Source organism: Parus major, chromosome 7 (genome assembly GCF_001522545.3).
Source record: "Parus major isolate Abel chromosome 7, Parus_major1.1, whole genome shotgun sequence".
Classification (NCBI taxonomy): domain Eukaryota; kingdom Metazoa; phylum Chordata; class Aves; order Passeriformes; family Paridae; genus Parus; species Parus major.
Genome location: NC_031776.1, coordinates 37,270,347 through 37,284,385, shown reverse-complemented (window position 1 = coordinate 37,284,385; position 14,039 = coordinate 37,270,347). Strand labels below are relative to the sequence as shown.

The window sequence follows — 14,039 nt, the reverse complement described above, 5'->3', positions numbered from 1 at the left end:
CCGGAGCTGTTTGGGATCTGCGGGAGAGGGAATTTCCCCCGGAGCTGTTTGTATTCCTGGGAGTGTGCAAAGCCAGGGATTAGCGCTGGTAAATCTGTTTCAAAGGAAGCAGCTGCCTCGGGGCTGCTGCATTGAAGACAATTGCTGTGTTTCAACTCTGAAACAAAATAAAGATTGTGCTGTGCTCTGCTCCAACGCTGCATACAAGGAAAGCAGGCACTACGTTTAAAATTTGGGTCAGGCATTCAGGCTGGCAAATGTTTGTCAATATCTTGGCGGAGCAGAAACTTGATAATACCTTAAATATTCATGTCAAACGTGTTGGCATTTTTCAGACTTGTTTTAGATGAGATATTCCTTTCTGGAATTTTACAGAAGTGAGGTGGCATCTCAGATTCACTCACCAGGGTATGTTGAAATTCTCCATGTGTTTGGTGGCTATGAATATGCTGGGCTGGGTCATGCTGGCTTTTTGGGGTTTTTTTCCACTATTTGTCTATGAGCAGCTGACAAAATCTCAGCACAGCTGACAAATTTTGGCACAGCTGACAAACCAAGGCATTGGCAGTCAGCTTGTCCCTGCATACAATAAACTACTTGTAGCTCTCTCCAGCTGATTGCTCCCTGAAGGATCTCCCACAGAAACTTCTCCTTGTTTTGAGCAGGGCAGAGCTCCATGGTTAGCTGGCCATTAGAGGAATATAAAGAGGGGGAGCTTGTCAGAGGTGTGGGATGGAGGGGCAGGACCTGCTGCAGCTGCTGGAGGCAGAGCAGGTGCCGGACCGGCCGCAGGGCTGCAGCACCTCTGCTGTTCCCTGCTCTCGAGTTCATCCTGAAAGGCTCCAGGACCAAGGTGTCTCCTACTCTGCCTCACTCCCCTCTGTAGGCAGAAGACCTCTGTTTGTTCACCAGCCTGCATGGGCAGAAATACCTGAGGTAAAACGTAACAAAAGCGAACCTCACTGAAGTGACGCGTTTGGGTGTCACCACACTGAGGTGTGTCAGGACTCACAGAGGAGGATTATTGATTTCTTTAATGGGAGATCATGGAGTCTAGTTTAATATTAATTACATGTAAGTTTCTCACTAAAATTCCTGTTTTGAAGTACCTGTTCTTTCTGCCTGCATAAGGATAAGGCTGTTCCAACACCTCACTGGATGCAGTGCTGTGGAATACTGAGGCAGTGCTGCTGGCTTGGGGAGTCCAGGAACTGCAGCTGCTGGAGGCAGCAGGAATTTGGGGGGTGGGTAGAGTCTCATTATTGCCTTCTTTTAATTATCCCTGGGCTCTTAGTCACTTCTGAAACCAGGTCACTGGGCCAGAGAGACCTTTTGCTCTGACTCAGTGTTGCTGCTTGGATGTTAATGCTGACAATGACAGCCTGACATTAATCCCTTCAGGGCCCAGGGTTCAGACTGAGGGTAAAACTGCATCCCAGCCTGTGGGATTCTTTCAGAGGGATGTTTCTGCTGCTCTCATTTTCTGAGACTGATGTGTGCAAGCTGATTCCTACAGCTCCTGCACTAAAGCATGGTGGATCTTATGCCCTTCTGATGAGTTTATGGCTGTTAGGAGTTTGCTAAACTGGATCCTCATTTAGCTGCATGCAAGGATTGTCACTTCATCCATTCCCTTTTGATCATTTATTCAGTGCTCAGTGGTAGAGTCTGATCATCTTTTTTACACTGTGTTTTCCCTGTGAGGTCACTGATTTTCCATTAATGTGGCGTGTTTGAGAAACACAGTGACATTCCCCAATAAAAAGCCAGATTAGAAGCAGAACAACTCACTCAAATGACGACACAGTAAGTGTCATATCAGCAAAGAAATGTATGTTTGCTTTATTTCATTAATCTGATTCTGTCACCTCTGACCCAATATCCAGTTTACACCATCAGGACTGTGAGCCCACTCAAGGCTGGGCCGTCCAGAACCAAACGCCTTTTCAGTGTTAAATTATACTGGGATGGATTGTTTTGCATTCCTGTAGGAACAGTGACTGGAAGGAAGATGATCAGTGGGTTTTCCAGACTGTTGTCAATCAGTACCCAAGTGATCTTCAGAGGAGGAGGACTTTGTACCTGGATGTGCTGCAGAGGTATCTTCCCCACAAATCCAGGCAGGAGCTGGTCAGTGCTGGTTTGCATATTCATTCAATTTTACAGATTCTTAAACTACGTAGTGAACAGTTATATCAAAGAATGCATGTTTATTGAAGTCTTTCCATTTTAAAATTTCTTAATTATAAATTTTATTCTGCACACTAAAGAAGAAACATTCTTGTTTTCAAACTGCAGGAGTTTTAAAAACTATCATCTCTTCAAAACAAGTCCTGGAACTATTTTATAGTTCCACATAGTCTTACAGCCAAACTCACAAAACTAATTTGTTGGCATTGCTTCTGCTGTACAGTTTTACAGCTGTGTTATGCCACTCTGCTTCTCTTGGTGTTTTTATTTTTCCTGAGGATGTACAGCCTTGTTGCACTGTCTAGGAATAGTTAATTTAATTGTTCTGTGGCACATATACAGCATGAAGAGTGGAAAGTTATCTCCCACTCTAGGAGAGAGGCTATTTTTATATACATAATGCTTTCAAATTGATTGCTGATTCCTCTCGCACTCCACAGTGAATAAGCACATAGCAGCTAATTGAGAAACCCATTTCAAGGCCAGAACACTTCAGGATGTCATAAAGAAAGTAGGAGGCTTTTTTTATCTCCGTCTGTATTTTTAGACCATCTACTTCCCTGTGTTTGAGGAGTGTCTAGTGCAAAGGAATGACAGTGAAGTGATACAGATAATTAACCAGAGTTTCACTAAAAATCAAGTTCTTGTGGGTTTCAGAGGTTTTGCCCTGGACTGAATAGTCTCAGGCTTTGGACAATGCAGGTATGTTTTAAGCACAGCCACTATTAATAGGTCTCCCTACTTCTTTGAAGGTTCATTTAAAATTTAAAAGCACTAAATTTTAAAATCCTAATTCTACATTGGGCTGATATCTCTTGGTACGTGTATTAGCATGACAACTATGGAAATGCTAAAACACTGCTAAGAGTCTGTTCTTAAAACGTGTGGAACAGCAAAACCACTGAAACAGCAGTCTCGAGCCTTCCTGGCCTCCTGCCCTGGTGCTGAGGGGACAGGCACTAGCCCTGGTCCCAGGCAGCTCCTTGGAGAGCTCTGTGTTTGAGAGCACTCAGCACTGCCCTGCTGCGGGAGCTGCTGGGGCAGAGGCCTTGGCTTGGCCATGGGGAAGCTCGAGGTGCAGCTTCAGCTGGGAATATCTGTGAGCCAGGCACCAGGGGAGTCAGCAGCCCCTGCTCCCCTGCCAGAACCTGCAATTAGCATCTGGAATGGTCCCCTTGACACCTGTGGGCAGTCAGCCATCTCTAGAAACTCATTCATCCCTACATATTTTGGGGGTATAAGATAGGTTGAAGACTCTATTGTCTCATTCTGTACCTACCATACTATATCAGCCTTACCTGATATTGCTTCCATCAGTCTTGAACCTTGAATATCCTCATAAACCTCACTGAATTAGGCCAAAGCAAGTGGATTTTGGGTTAAACACTCCCCATTTTTGTTAGGTGGTGACGCTGGTGGTGGCACTGTGCTGCCTGGTGAAATGAGATTTTATTTTCCAATTTCCTGCTAGGAAAGAAGTGAAGCTGATTCCCCCTGTACTGCTTTTGTACAATTGGTGTTATTGGTGCCCCATTTCTCTGCAGATCAGAATTTGCTAGGAAAAGCCTCATCTTGCTGGAAATGCTCAATATCTCTGGAGATGTATTGAAGGACCTACTTATATGTTGTGTCCTTCAGGGCAGGGAGGGAGTGTTGTGTTTCATTTATTCCCATTGCAAAAGCTCAGCTGCACAAAGAGCAGTGGTGCTGCAGAGAGGGCCATGCTGGGGGGTGTCCCTGGCCTGGACAGTGGGACATGGTGACATCCCTGGCAGTGGGACATGGTGACATCCCTGGCACTGGGCTGCGCATTCCGTGGGGACGTCGGTGATACAAGAACTGAATCAATTACAGGCCAGGCTTGCAAAAATGGCTAGAATTTTAGTTTGATTAAGGAATAGTTTTTAAGCCTTTTTGAAATACCTTCCTCTTTCAGGTTGCTCATGAGAAGGCTTGGGATCATTACCAGTCCATCAGGAACCAGCGCAGAGTCTTGCTGTTAACCTGGGCTCAGGTTAGGAAAGCCTTTGTCCTTAGGGCAGTGGCAGCTGCTGCTGAAGCTGCTGCTGCTCATGAGGCAGAAGTGGTGCTGGCTGATTACAGGCAAAAGCAGCTGGAGATCTGTGCTGATCTGAAAGCAAAGGTATGTTCAGTAATAAATCCATCACCAAATCTGTATCTAACAGATGCATTCAAAATGAAGATTTTTACATTAACACTAATCTGTTCTCAGATAAATAATGGACATCTGTTTGCCCTTCTGTTTAATTTTAAGTATGCTTTTTAAGACATGAAACAATGGATCCCATAACTTGTTTGCCCTTGTTATAGAAGGCTTTCAATATTCTGATTTACTGTGGTAAGAGGTAAAAAAAGATAAAAATACTTGTGTGGTTTTGGTAGGTGAATAGCATAAAGTGGGAGGAGGCTGGACACAAGAGGAAGATGTTGTGATGTTCGTGCCTAAGGTGTTTGTAGGAGGAATCCCATTTCTGGGCATGAGAGGCATGTTAAGATTTGTTTGAACTGCTCTCTGTGATTTTTGACTTGCACAGAAATGAACATCTGAGAGCATGTACGATGTGTTATTCTCACTTTACCAATATTCTCTCTGCTGTGCCCTCACTTTTCAGAGAAATACTAAACACTTGATTTAGGTTTTCTATGAGAAGGAAAGCACGGTAAAACCTGTTCTGTGAGGCAGGATGTTGATGTCAATGCTAGTTTTTAGTTAGCAATAACACAAAAGCCCTTCTGTCTTGTGTTCTGGAGCTGTCTGGCGTAGGAAGGTTTGAATCTAAACACTTTAGGGTTAGACACTGTCTGGGCATGACTAAGTGGGGAGTACCCTGCTCTGACTCCTGTGCCAGCCTTCCCTTGAGCCAGGGGCAGGAAGGAGTGGTTCTCTGGAGCTGAGGGGATGTTTGCTGATTTTTTACCTAGGCCTTCCTTTCTGGAGTGCCTGTGTGTCTCTTACCTGTGCAACCGGAGATGGAAGGGCCAATTATTCCAGAACTGTGAATCTGAGGGATTTTTTTTTTTCCCCTTTGTTTCTTTTATTTTTCTTCTGCACAAGAAGTAACGAGCTGGTTTTGGAGTACTTTGTTGTCTCCACGTAGGTTAAGATTCTCACAGATGCACTGAACATTGTCTGAAAGTCTTTTGGATTCTGACCTCTTGTTTCCAGGAACTGTTTGAAACTTAAACCCATTAGGCCTACACTTTTCAAGGGTGGCCTTCAAAGGGATCTTTGTTAAAACGTTGAACATTTGAGCAAAACCAACTCACCTGTTTCCCAGAAAAGAGGAATAAAAAGGAACATTTCTCTCATTAAAGGAGGATATCATTGTGACCTTGTTTTGATCAGCTCCACAACTGAAAGGGCTGCATGGCGGAAGCTGAGGTTGGGTACAGAGCTCATTCATTTTCAGAGAAATGATTCTCAATGTATCCAAGGGTTCTCTTTTGGTTTGATGGGGATATGCATTTGAAAACTCACAGTTTGCCCAGTTATAGCTCATTTTACAGACTTGTCTTTCTACACTTCTGAACTTCACAACTACAGAGTGTTGGATGTGGAAAGCAGCTGCTGGCAGGTAAAAGGGAACTCAGCCCAGTACCATTAACACTTTACATTAATGGGTGAAACCCACCCTGAGAGGGATCCATAAGATGAGTGAAAAGTGAGTCTGTCTCTGAGGGAAAGAGTGTGGAACTGGAAATCAGGGATTAGGGCTGTTCTTCCACCTTTTCTTTTTGGCCATTGATTGACTCACCATTTTGCATTTCAGTAAGTTTCCCAGCAGGAAATCTTATTTCCCCTTCCAGAGGGGCAGTGTAGCTGCTACATTGATTTACCTGTAAGTAAACCCTGGGTGTGCTGGTGAGGAGGTTGTGTCTGACTGAGAGGGACAGAGATCTCCTTCATTACAGCAGCAGGTTTCCCAGAGAGCCACAGCATTTATGTCAACCCCATCTGAGAAAGGAAGTGATGGCACACACATGGAAGGAGATGTAATATCTGACAGGTTGTGCACTGGTTTAGTTATGGCAAAAACCACACAATATCACCCAACTTTTATACAGTTTTCTTCCTCTGTCAAAGGGGCAGCAGGCTGACTGAAGAATACATGATTTAAATCCACTAAAAGCACCTATGTCCTTGGTGAGACTCTAGGCCTTGTGACTGACAGGGAGGGATAATTAAAAGGTAAAGCAACAGAGAAGTTATAGCAGTTTTTACTTGGGGAAAGGACTTCCAAATTTTTATTCAGTTTTCCATCTCACAAAAGATCAATGTGTGTCCTTAACAGAAATCAGAGTCCCTAAGGAGGGACTTTGGAACAACTCGAGAAGCTCAGGTGAAATAAATCAGGAGGGCCATGTGGTAGCCATCTGAAGGAAATAAAATGTGAAATGGATAAGGCTGGGGAGGATACACTGTACATTCTTAAAGAGTAAATGTGCCTGGTACATACCTTTAACATCCCTGTTTGCCATGGGAAAGCAAACAAGACAAACCCTGAGGGGTTACACTTTGATGAGTGATCAAGAGCCACTCAGATCTGGTGTTTGTGCTGTGGCAATCTGATCCCCCCAGGGTTCTGGAGCAGACACTGTGTAAAACAAATTCTCTCTCTGTAAAATTCCTTATCCTAAACAACACAGAGAAGCAAATTTTTCTACATTGCAAGGTAGGTAAGGCATGAAGCAGGAGTGATCTTTTCAGAGGATCAGGAGGTGCTGCCTCACAGCTGGGGTTTGAAGTACTTGCTGTATTACAACACAAATTCACTTGAGGTGTCTGCATGCATTCCAAACATTATTTTTCTATTGAATCTATCTTAAAATATTTGTAATCTTGTACTTTCCATCTTCATATAAAATGTTTTTAAAAGAAGACTAGGGGGAAGACCTACAGCAATAGACATTAGGGCACTTGGATCTCCTGTGTGTGCTGCTTACAGGGGGTGTTCTCTTCCTCAGCACAAAGCTGTGTGCCTGCCTGCCTTTAAATCTCTTCTCTCCCTCCTTTTGTGCTCCAGGATTAATCCCCACTCCAGTGCTAAAATCTCTTGCAACACATTGTGAATTTTGTGAGAGCAGCTCTTGCATTTCTTATCCTGGCAGAACCTAAGATAAATTAATTTCAAAAAGAAAAGCATTAGGTGGAATTAACAGGGGTATTGCAAATTGTATAAAGCATCTTGCAGACTGCTTTCCTATTCCTTTCCTGTATTGTAAGAAAGGATGTGACAGCAAACTTAGGGAAAAAAAAAAATCCTTATTCAGCATGTAGTCAAGTCACTGGTTTGAATGTTGTGACTATCAGAGGAGATCAGCATTGAGGTATTACAACTGAATGTTAAAATAAATTCCACAGAGGTATCATATCCAGTGCTTTGACTATAATCCGATCATTTTGAAGGAAACTTTTTAAAAGAATAAGTATTTGAGTAGTAAGCTACTTAAAAATGGTTTTCTTTCTCAGAAGCATTGTCTATTCACCACTGAGTTGACCCATTTGTTTGTTGAACATAAAAAATACAAGGAAGTTATAATAACCTAAATTTTAAATATAGCTACTCATTTTTGTGGTGAACTGGAGAGCTGTCAGATGCTACAGTATTTCTCCAAAATGGATGTGAGCAAGTATCTAACATTCATCAAAGATGAGCCAGCTCTGACTCAGTAATAAGTTTTCAATCCAGACCTAATAAACCTGGATTTACCAGTCTGAGGTCAGCACAGAACTGATGTATTGTGTCTTCTGGGTCAGACAAAGCTCATGCACAGTCCACGGGAAGCACCTGCTGAGGTCTCTGCACATTTGCCTTGCTTGCCCTTCCACCAGTCTTTCCCCCCATTTTCCTGTGTTCCATCACATGGTGTTGTTATTTCTGACCTGTCTGTCTCCTGTTGGAATCTCTGGCAGTGTATTTGTGAGATGTGCCTGCAGCTGCTCTGGGCAGGAACGGGCACAGCTTTGTGCTGGACCCACGGGGCTCAGGCTGCAGGCTCTGGGGAACAGGGGCTGCAGGGTACTGTGCCTGATTTGTGAGCTCTGAGATCCATGGAAACAGCCCAGCTGTTTCCAGCTGTTCAGAGGAGAACTCGGCCTGGGATGTAACCCAGCTACCTGTCTGCTGGGCTTGCCAAAGCTCCTAACATCTGGAGTTTGTTTGAGACAACAACTTGTCTCTCAAATCTAGTTGAAATTGTCCAGTATACCTCAAGTTGCTCAAGGATGGATAACTAGACAAGCAGACAGCTCCTGCTAACAGTGTTTTCTGAGAATGGTCTTCAGTGAGGAAAGTGGCACCTCAGGAAAGCAAAGCTGCACCAAAATTTTGTAAAGGATCACAGGAGTTCTCCTCCATATGATGGCAGATGGCTCTAGAAGAGAGAATTCTGAATCTAAAGGAAGCAGTTTAGGTAAGTAGTTGTAAATAGAAATGCAGCCTACTTAAGGTTATGCATGTGTGAATATTTAAGCCTATATCATATTTACACATATTAATGAAATGTTGTCATTCCTGCTGTCAAGAACAGAAAGATGTTCTCAATAATGCTGGATGAGGAAAGAGAGGAACTACAAGGACAAGCTGTGAGAAATAAACTGTTCACAGAGTGCCTTGGGCAAAGATGATGTGACATGCTGTCAGCCCCAGGGAACAGGCACTGCTCCTGTTCTGGATCCCAAGTTTCACCAGTGCTGATCCCAGCCCTTGGGACCAGTTTCCTCACTGAAATTGGTACGTGGTGTTCCTCCTCAGGTCATGACTGAGGGTTGTGCTCAAGGGCTTTTCTTTCATATACCTTTTTCAGATTTAAACCCTTACATAACTGAAGACAATATTCTGTTAATGATCAAAACAGTTACTTTTAACCACTTTTCTGGTATTTATTTTTTTTAACCTCTTAGAGGTAGCCTGTGGAGCACAAAGCTACTCAAGAGTACTAGTCAAAAATCTATCAGGGATGTGGACTTCCACAGTTTTTCAAACCACAGCAGAATGAAATTATCTTCTGAAATTAGCAAACTTGTATTATTTCTTAATTATCTTACTGCTAAATGTTCTAAGGCTGCTCTAATTCTTCTCATAGGTCTTGTGTAGGCCAGTCAGACACAGAAATTGTTCGCTTTTACCATTTACTGTTTGGCATTCAAGACCCTGTGGAGTCTGGATGTGATTCCAGGTGCTGTTCAGAAGTTTTCAGGGTTGAAGAATCTGCAGTTTAGAGAGAAAGGTGCAGATTTTTAGAGCTGGAAGTTACTGGAGTCTTCAGATCACACAGGAGTTTGTTGCTAACAACACGTGGATGTTGGTACCTGGTGATGTCAGAATTCACATCTGAGTGTGTGGGCTCAGGACTCTGTCCTGTAACACAGACAAGTTCTCTCCCAGGGCAGGAGAGCTCTCCTGGGGAGAGGGAGCACTCTCCTCTCTGCTCTTGGGGTGGCTGCTGCCCTGTAGCCCCTGCCATGGGGAGCGTGGGTTGGTACTCACTGCTCAGAGTTTGCATGGGTTTGGGATGCTGGGATTGCAATGGGCCCCAGAGCTGAGAGCACTGAACCACAGAGCACAGACAGCAGGACATCTCTGGGCCTCTGCCATCAGCATCTGAATGAAGCATGTCAACAGCAGTGCCTCTTGCTGAGTGTTGCTGCTTGATGGGGATACATGATATGGGAGCCCTGTGCAAATCTGAGCTTCCCCCACCTCCTTCTGCAGTCCCTGACATATTGGCTGTTTAAGACCTTTGTGGCAGGTCAGGAGGTTACTGACACCTGAGAAAAGGAAAATGGTTCAGACCATGCTTATGAAGAAGCACTCTCTAAATTTAGAAAATGTTGGCTTTTTCATGTTGTTTGGATGAACTCCCCCTGCCCTGTAATATTTCAGACTCCAGGGATCTGTTCTTAATATACACTTTACTTTTTTCCCTTTTATAAGCTCTAGTATTCACACCCTGAGGCACCCATCTCATTAGCTTTGCATTTAGGAATACACACATACACTTCCTAGTCTTATTGTATTTCCAGAAATAACACTGTTAATATTTTATATTTCAATGTGTGGTAGCTTTGAACAGTGCAAGTCTTTTTATTATCATTATCAGTTAATACAATTACACATCAGTAGCAGGTCTCCTATACATCCCAGTTTCCTTGGAAATGTCAGCTTTTTTTGGGGCACAATTTGCTTGTGACTTCCAAAATCTTGGCAAGCAAGTCCTACCCTGAGACGTGGGAATCCATGGGGTGCTCCCAGCACGGTGCAGAACTGTCCCCAGTGCCTGTGCTGGGAGTGCTGGGTGTCCACAGCTGCTGGGGCTCCTGCACGTTGGCATCTGCTGCCAGCAGGCTCAGAGTTCCCAAATCCCATTTTTCCCACCACTCCAAACCCGTGCGTGGCACCGGAGCCCGCCAGGCTCGGGCCCTGCAGGTCCTGGCAGGGTCACACTGTCCTGCAGGTGGGAACATCCATCCCTCACCTCCTTCCTAGTCCTGGCATGCAGGGAAAAGCTTGAGCAGTTCAACTGGAGTTTGGACTGAGAAACTGGGGGTGAATGCAAGTGTGTTTGAAAAAAACCTCTTTTTTTGGACAAGAAGTGCATGACTTTTTAGTAGTTGCTGGATAGACATTTCCATTCAGCTAGTGACTTAAAAAAATGGTTAGGTTTGTAACACAGACTGCTACAGTCCTGTTTAATTTGTAAAATATTTTAATCCAAGGATTTATTATCCCATTAACACAAGTGGGATTTATGTGTTTAACTTCTATTACTCTTGAGAGAAATTGACTGAATCCTTACTTTTCTATGGGAGACTGGGTCTTTAACATTTTTTTTCTTCTATGTTTCCCACCCATTTTCTCAAAAAGATTTTCTTTTTTTGTGCATCTCAGAATGGCAGGGAGTTTCTCAGGCAGGAGACACAGAGCAGCACGTGCTGCTTCCATCTGAAGTCTGTATGACTGAGCTATCCTGCAAGTAAAGAGGCTGCACTGCTGGCAATGAAAATCACCTTTTAACGAGCTTTCCATGTTAATCTTGTAGTGATCTCGGTTTGGCCACTTCTAGAGGAAATAGAAAGCAATGACCTTGTGTGGGGAAATAAAAAGTTTGCCAAATTTAAAAAAATCTTGTTCTTTGTTAGATGATGTGTCCATTAGGAACTGGACTGAGAGCAATATCCTTACTGAAGGGCTGATGTTACAATCCTGCTATTTCTTCAGCATGTAACTTCTTATCACTTAATCACTTTTTACATCTGCTTTGCTTTTTTTTTCTTTTTCAGAACACACTAGAAAGGCATAGCTCTAAAATGGCCTTTTCTCTGCAAACAGAATTCCTTTGGTTATCACTTGCTCTGAGGCTGCAGCCCTTATTTTAAAAATGTGAAGAAATGTCATAGGTGACGTGGTTTAAATCCAAATTTGCAATCGAGAGGCATTTTTCCCTCTCTGTGCCTTGTGGCTTCCATCTGGAAGAATCAAGAGGTATCTCTGACTTGCCATAAATGGGATAACTCTCAATTCTATATTCAGCAAGACCCTGAGCAGAGGAGATGGTGGTGACGCAGGGAGGTTGGGAAGGAGAGGAGAGCCTAGAGCTGGTTTTTGGAGAGGATCACTGTGGTTATCTGAACATGCACATTTCTCAATGTGCTTTTGGGCTCGCTTGGTTCCCAGCTTTCTCTCTCTGCTGAGCACAATGTGAGCAGCCCTAGAGAGTCAGAGATGACTGAGCAGGGCTGTGGGAAGGCAGCTGATGCTGGGTCTCGTACAACACAGTGCTCATCCTGTCCAGGGCTTATTTCCTGTTGTCAGCCACTGCCTGGGCTCTGCCTGGACACTGCTGGATTTGTTGTGTGCTGTGAGGGTACCTTCAGCAGCCCAGCATGGAGCTTTGCCACCCAGCAGCAATTGTTATTGTGCTGGTTTCTGGTGCACCTGCACACACAGCCTGACACTGAGCTCGGGCTGGCCCTGCTGGCACACGTGCCACGTGCTTTGTGGATCTCCCACCTGCTTTACACAGCAACCTGTGGGAGCTGTGGGACTACTGGGGGGAGACACATTGCGTGTTTTGTTTTTTTATGCATGGGGCTTTAAAAATACTGAATTCCTTTAACTAGTGTTTGAATCTCTAGTTGTTTCATAATCCCATTTTGCTGTTTGTGAGCATGCAGCCCTGGCCTGCAGCTGTTGTGTTTCTGTGATCCCCCCATGAACACATTGGCTCTGGGCTTCCATGGCTAGCCAAATCTTGTGGTTCTTCTTTTTTGTGGTTTCTTCTACCATGTAGAATCTTCACTTGTGAAGTTATTTTTCTTGAAGACACCCTCTAAATCTTTTCCCAGGGATTTGTAGAATCAGTTGTGCACAACTTGAAGACTTGCAAACCATAGTATAAATAAGGAAAGATAAGCAGGAGTGATTCAGAGATTAATAAAACTCTAGGAGACTCTAGAAGAGTATTTGGATTGTGTCATTTTATAAGGTTGAAAAAGTGAGCTAGAAAACACCAGAGTGGGGATCTCAGAGGATTTTCCCTTTATGCCTTCAGTCATTACAAACAGTGCCAGCTTTATCACACAACTGTTGGGAATTTTTGCTTAGAATTTGGATTCCAGAAGCTTAGTGTGTGGCACAGAGTGAGCTGAGCTCTGGGCAATCGTTCCTGACTCTGCTCCTCCCAGGATTTTACATCCTTTTGGTTCCTCGTGCGCGTTTTCCTCGGTTTCCAAAGGCTGATGTTGCCCCTGCTCGACCTTTCCCTCCTCCCAGCTGCCCTGGGTACCCAGCTGAGGAGCTTGATGCCACCTCTTGTGCCACCATAGGCAGCCTCAAGGTCTGTTTGTAACAAGTCATGTGGTGCTGTGCTATTGTGCATTGTTTTGTCTCTAAAAGAGTTGTATCTGTAACATTAGGTGAATGGTAAATACATTATTGCTATTCAGATGTTAGAGTGAAAGAACTAATTTATTACTTAATTAGTTTGTAGTGTACTTTACATTATTGTAATATGCAATATTGAAATAATGAACTGAAAAAAGGTGTGTATTCATTCTGTTCAGCACAGCAATTTAATAATCCACTTGGCAAAACCTCCTCTAACAATACACGAACTGTGAAATGTACTTGAAATGCCAATTGTAATTAGAAACTTTCAGAACTTAATGTTGGCAGTGCTTGTACTACTAAAATGAAAACTGTTTTGTGGAACAGGCACTGGGAGAGCCAGGTGTCAGTGTATTTTCAGTATTAGTTTAACTACTAGGATTTTTTTTTTAATATTTAAATAAAACATTTACTGTTGACACAGTAAAATATACCCTTCTGATTTTGAACTCATAGGAATGGAAGAATGCAATCAAGAACACATTAATTTATTTTTTTTGTGCAGTCTGTGGTCCCCGAGTGCTGCTGTAGCAAAGCAGAATTATTGTTTGGGAGGTTTTTTGTTCTGCAGCCCTGCATGGCGCTGCCTCTGGAGATAAAAGCCGATGAACACAGCAGGTTTCTTGGCTCACTTCAGTTGTAGGAATGCAGGCAAAGCAGCATCAGGTGGTCACTTTCAGCAGCAGAACACTGGAAGGCAGGAGATGCTCCCTGCAGAGCCCTGGTGCTGTGTCTCATGCCCAGGACGAGGGGGTGTGAGGAGCAGGAGGGACAGCTGAGCTTGTCTGCTCTGTCCCACCACCAGCCAGAGCCCAGAGCTCAGAGCTCAGACTCTGCTCAGAGCCCAGAGCTCGGAGCCCAGAGCTCGGAGCCCAGAGCTCAGACTCTGCTCAGAGCCCAGAGCTGAGAGCTCAGAGCTGAGAGCCCAGAGCCCAGAGC

The 14,039-nt window shown here is 44.0% G+C and overlaps 1 protein-coding gene across 4 annotated transcripts in view; it reads left to right on the top strand.

Annotated features, from left to right (window-relative positions):
• CCDC148 (coiled-coil domain containing 148) overlaps positions 1–14,039 on the top strand; it is a 44,455-nt gene that overhangs the window by 20,886 nt on the left and 9,530 nt on the right. For all 4 annotated transcript variants that reach the window (XM_033515968.1, XM_033515970.1, XM_015634899.2 and 1 more), the window contains 2 exons: positions 1,992–2,130; positions 4,127–4,333. In XM_033515968.1, the coding sequence (XP_033371859.1) occupies positions 1,992–2,130; positions 4,127–4,333 (346 nt within the window). The remainder of the gene's footprint in view (positions 1–1,991; positions 2,131–4,126; positions 4,334–14,039) is intronic.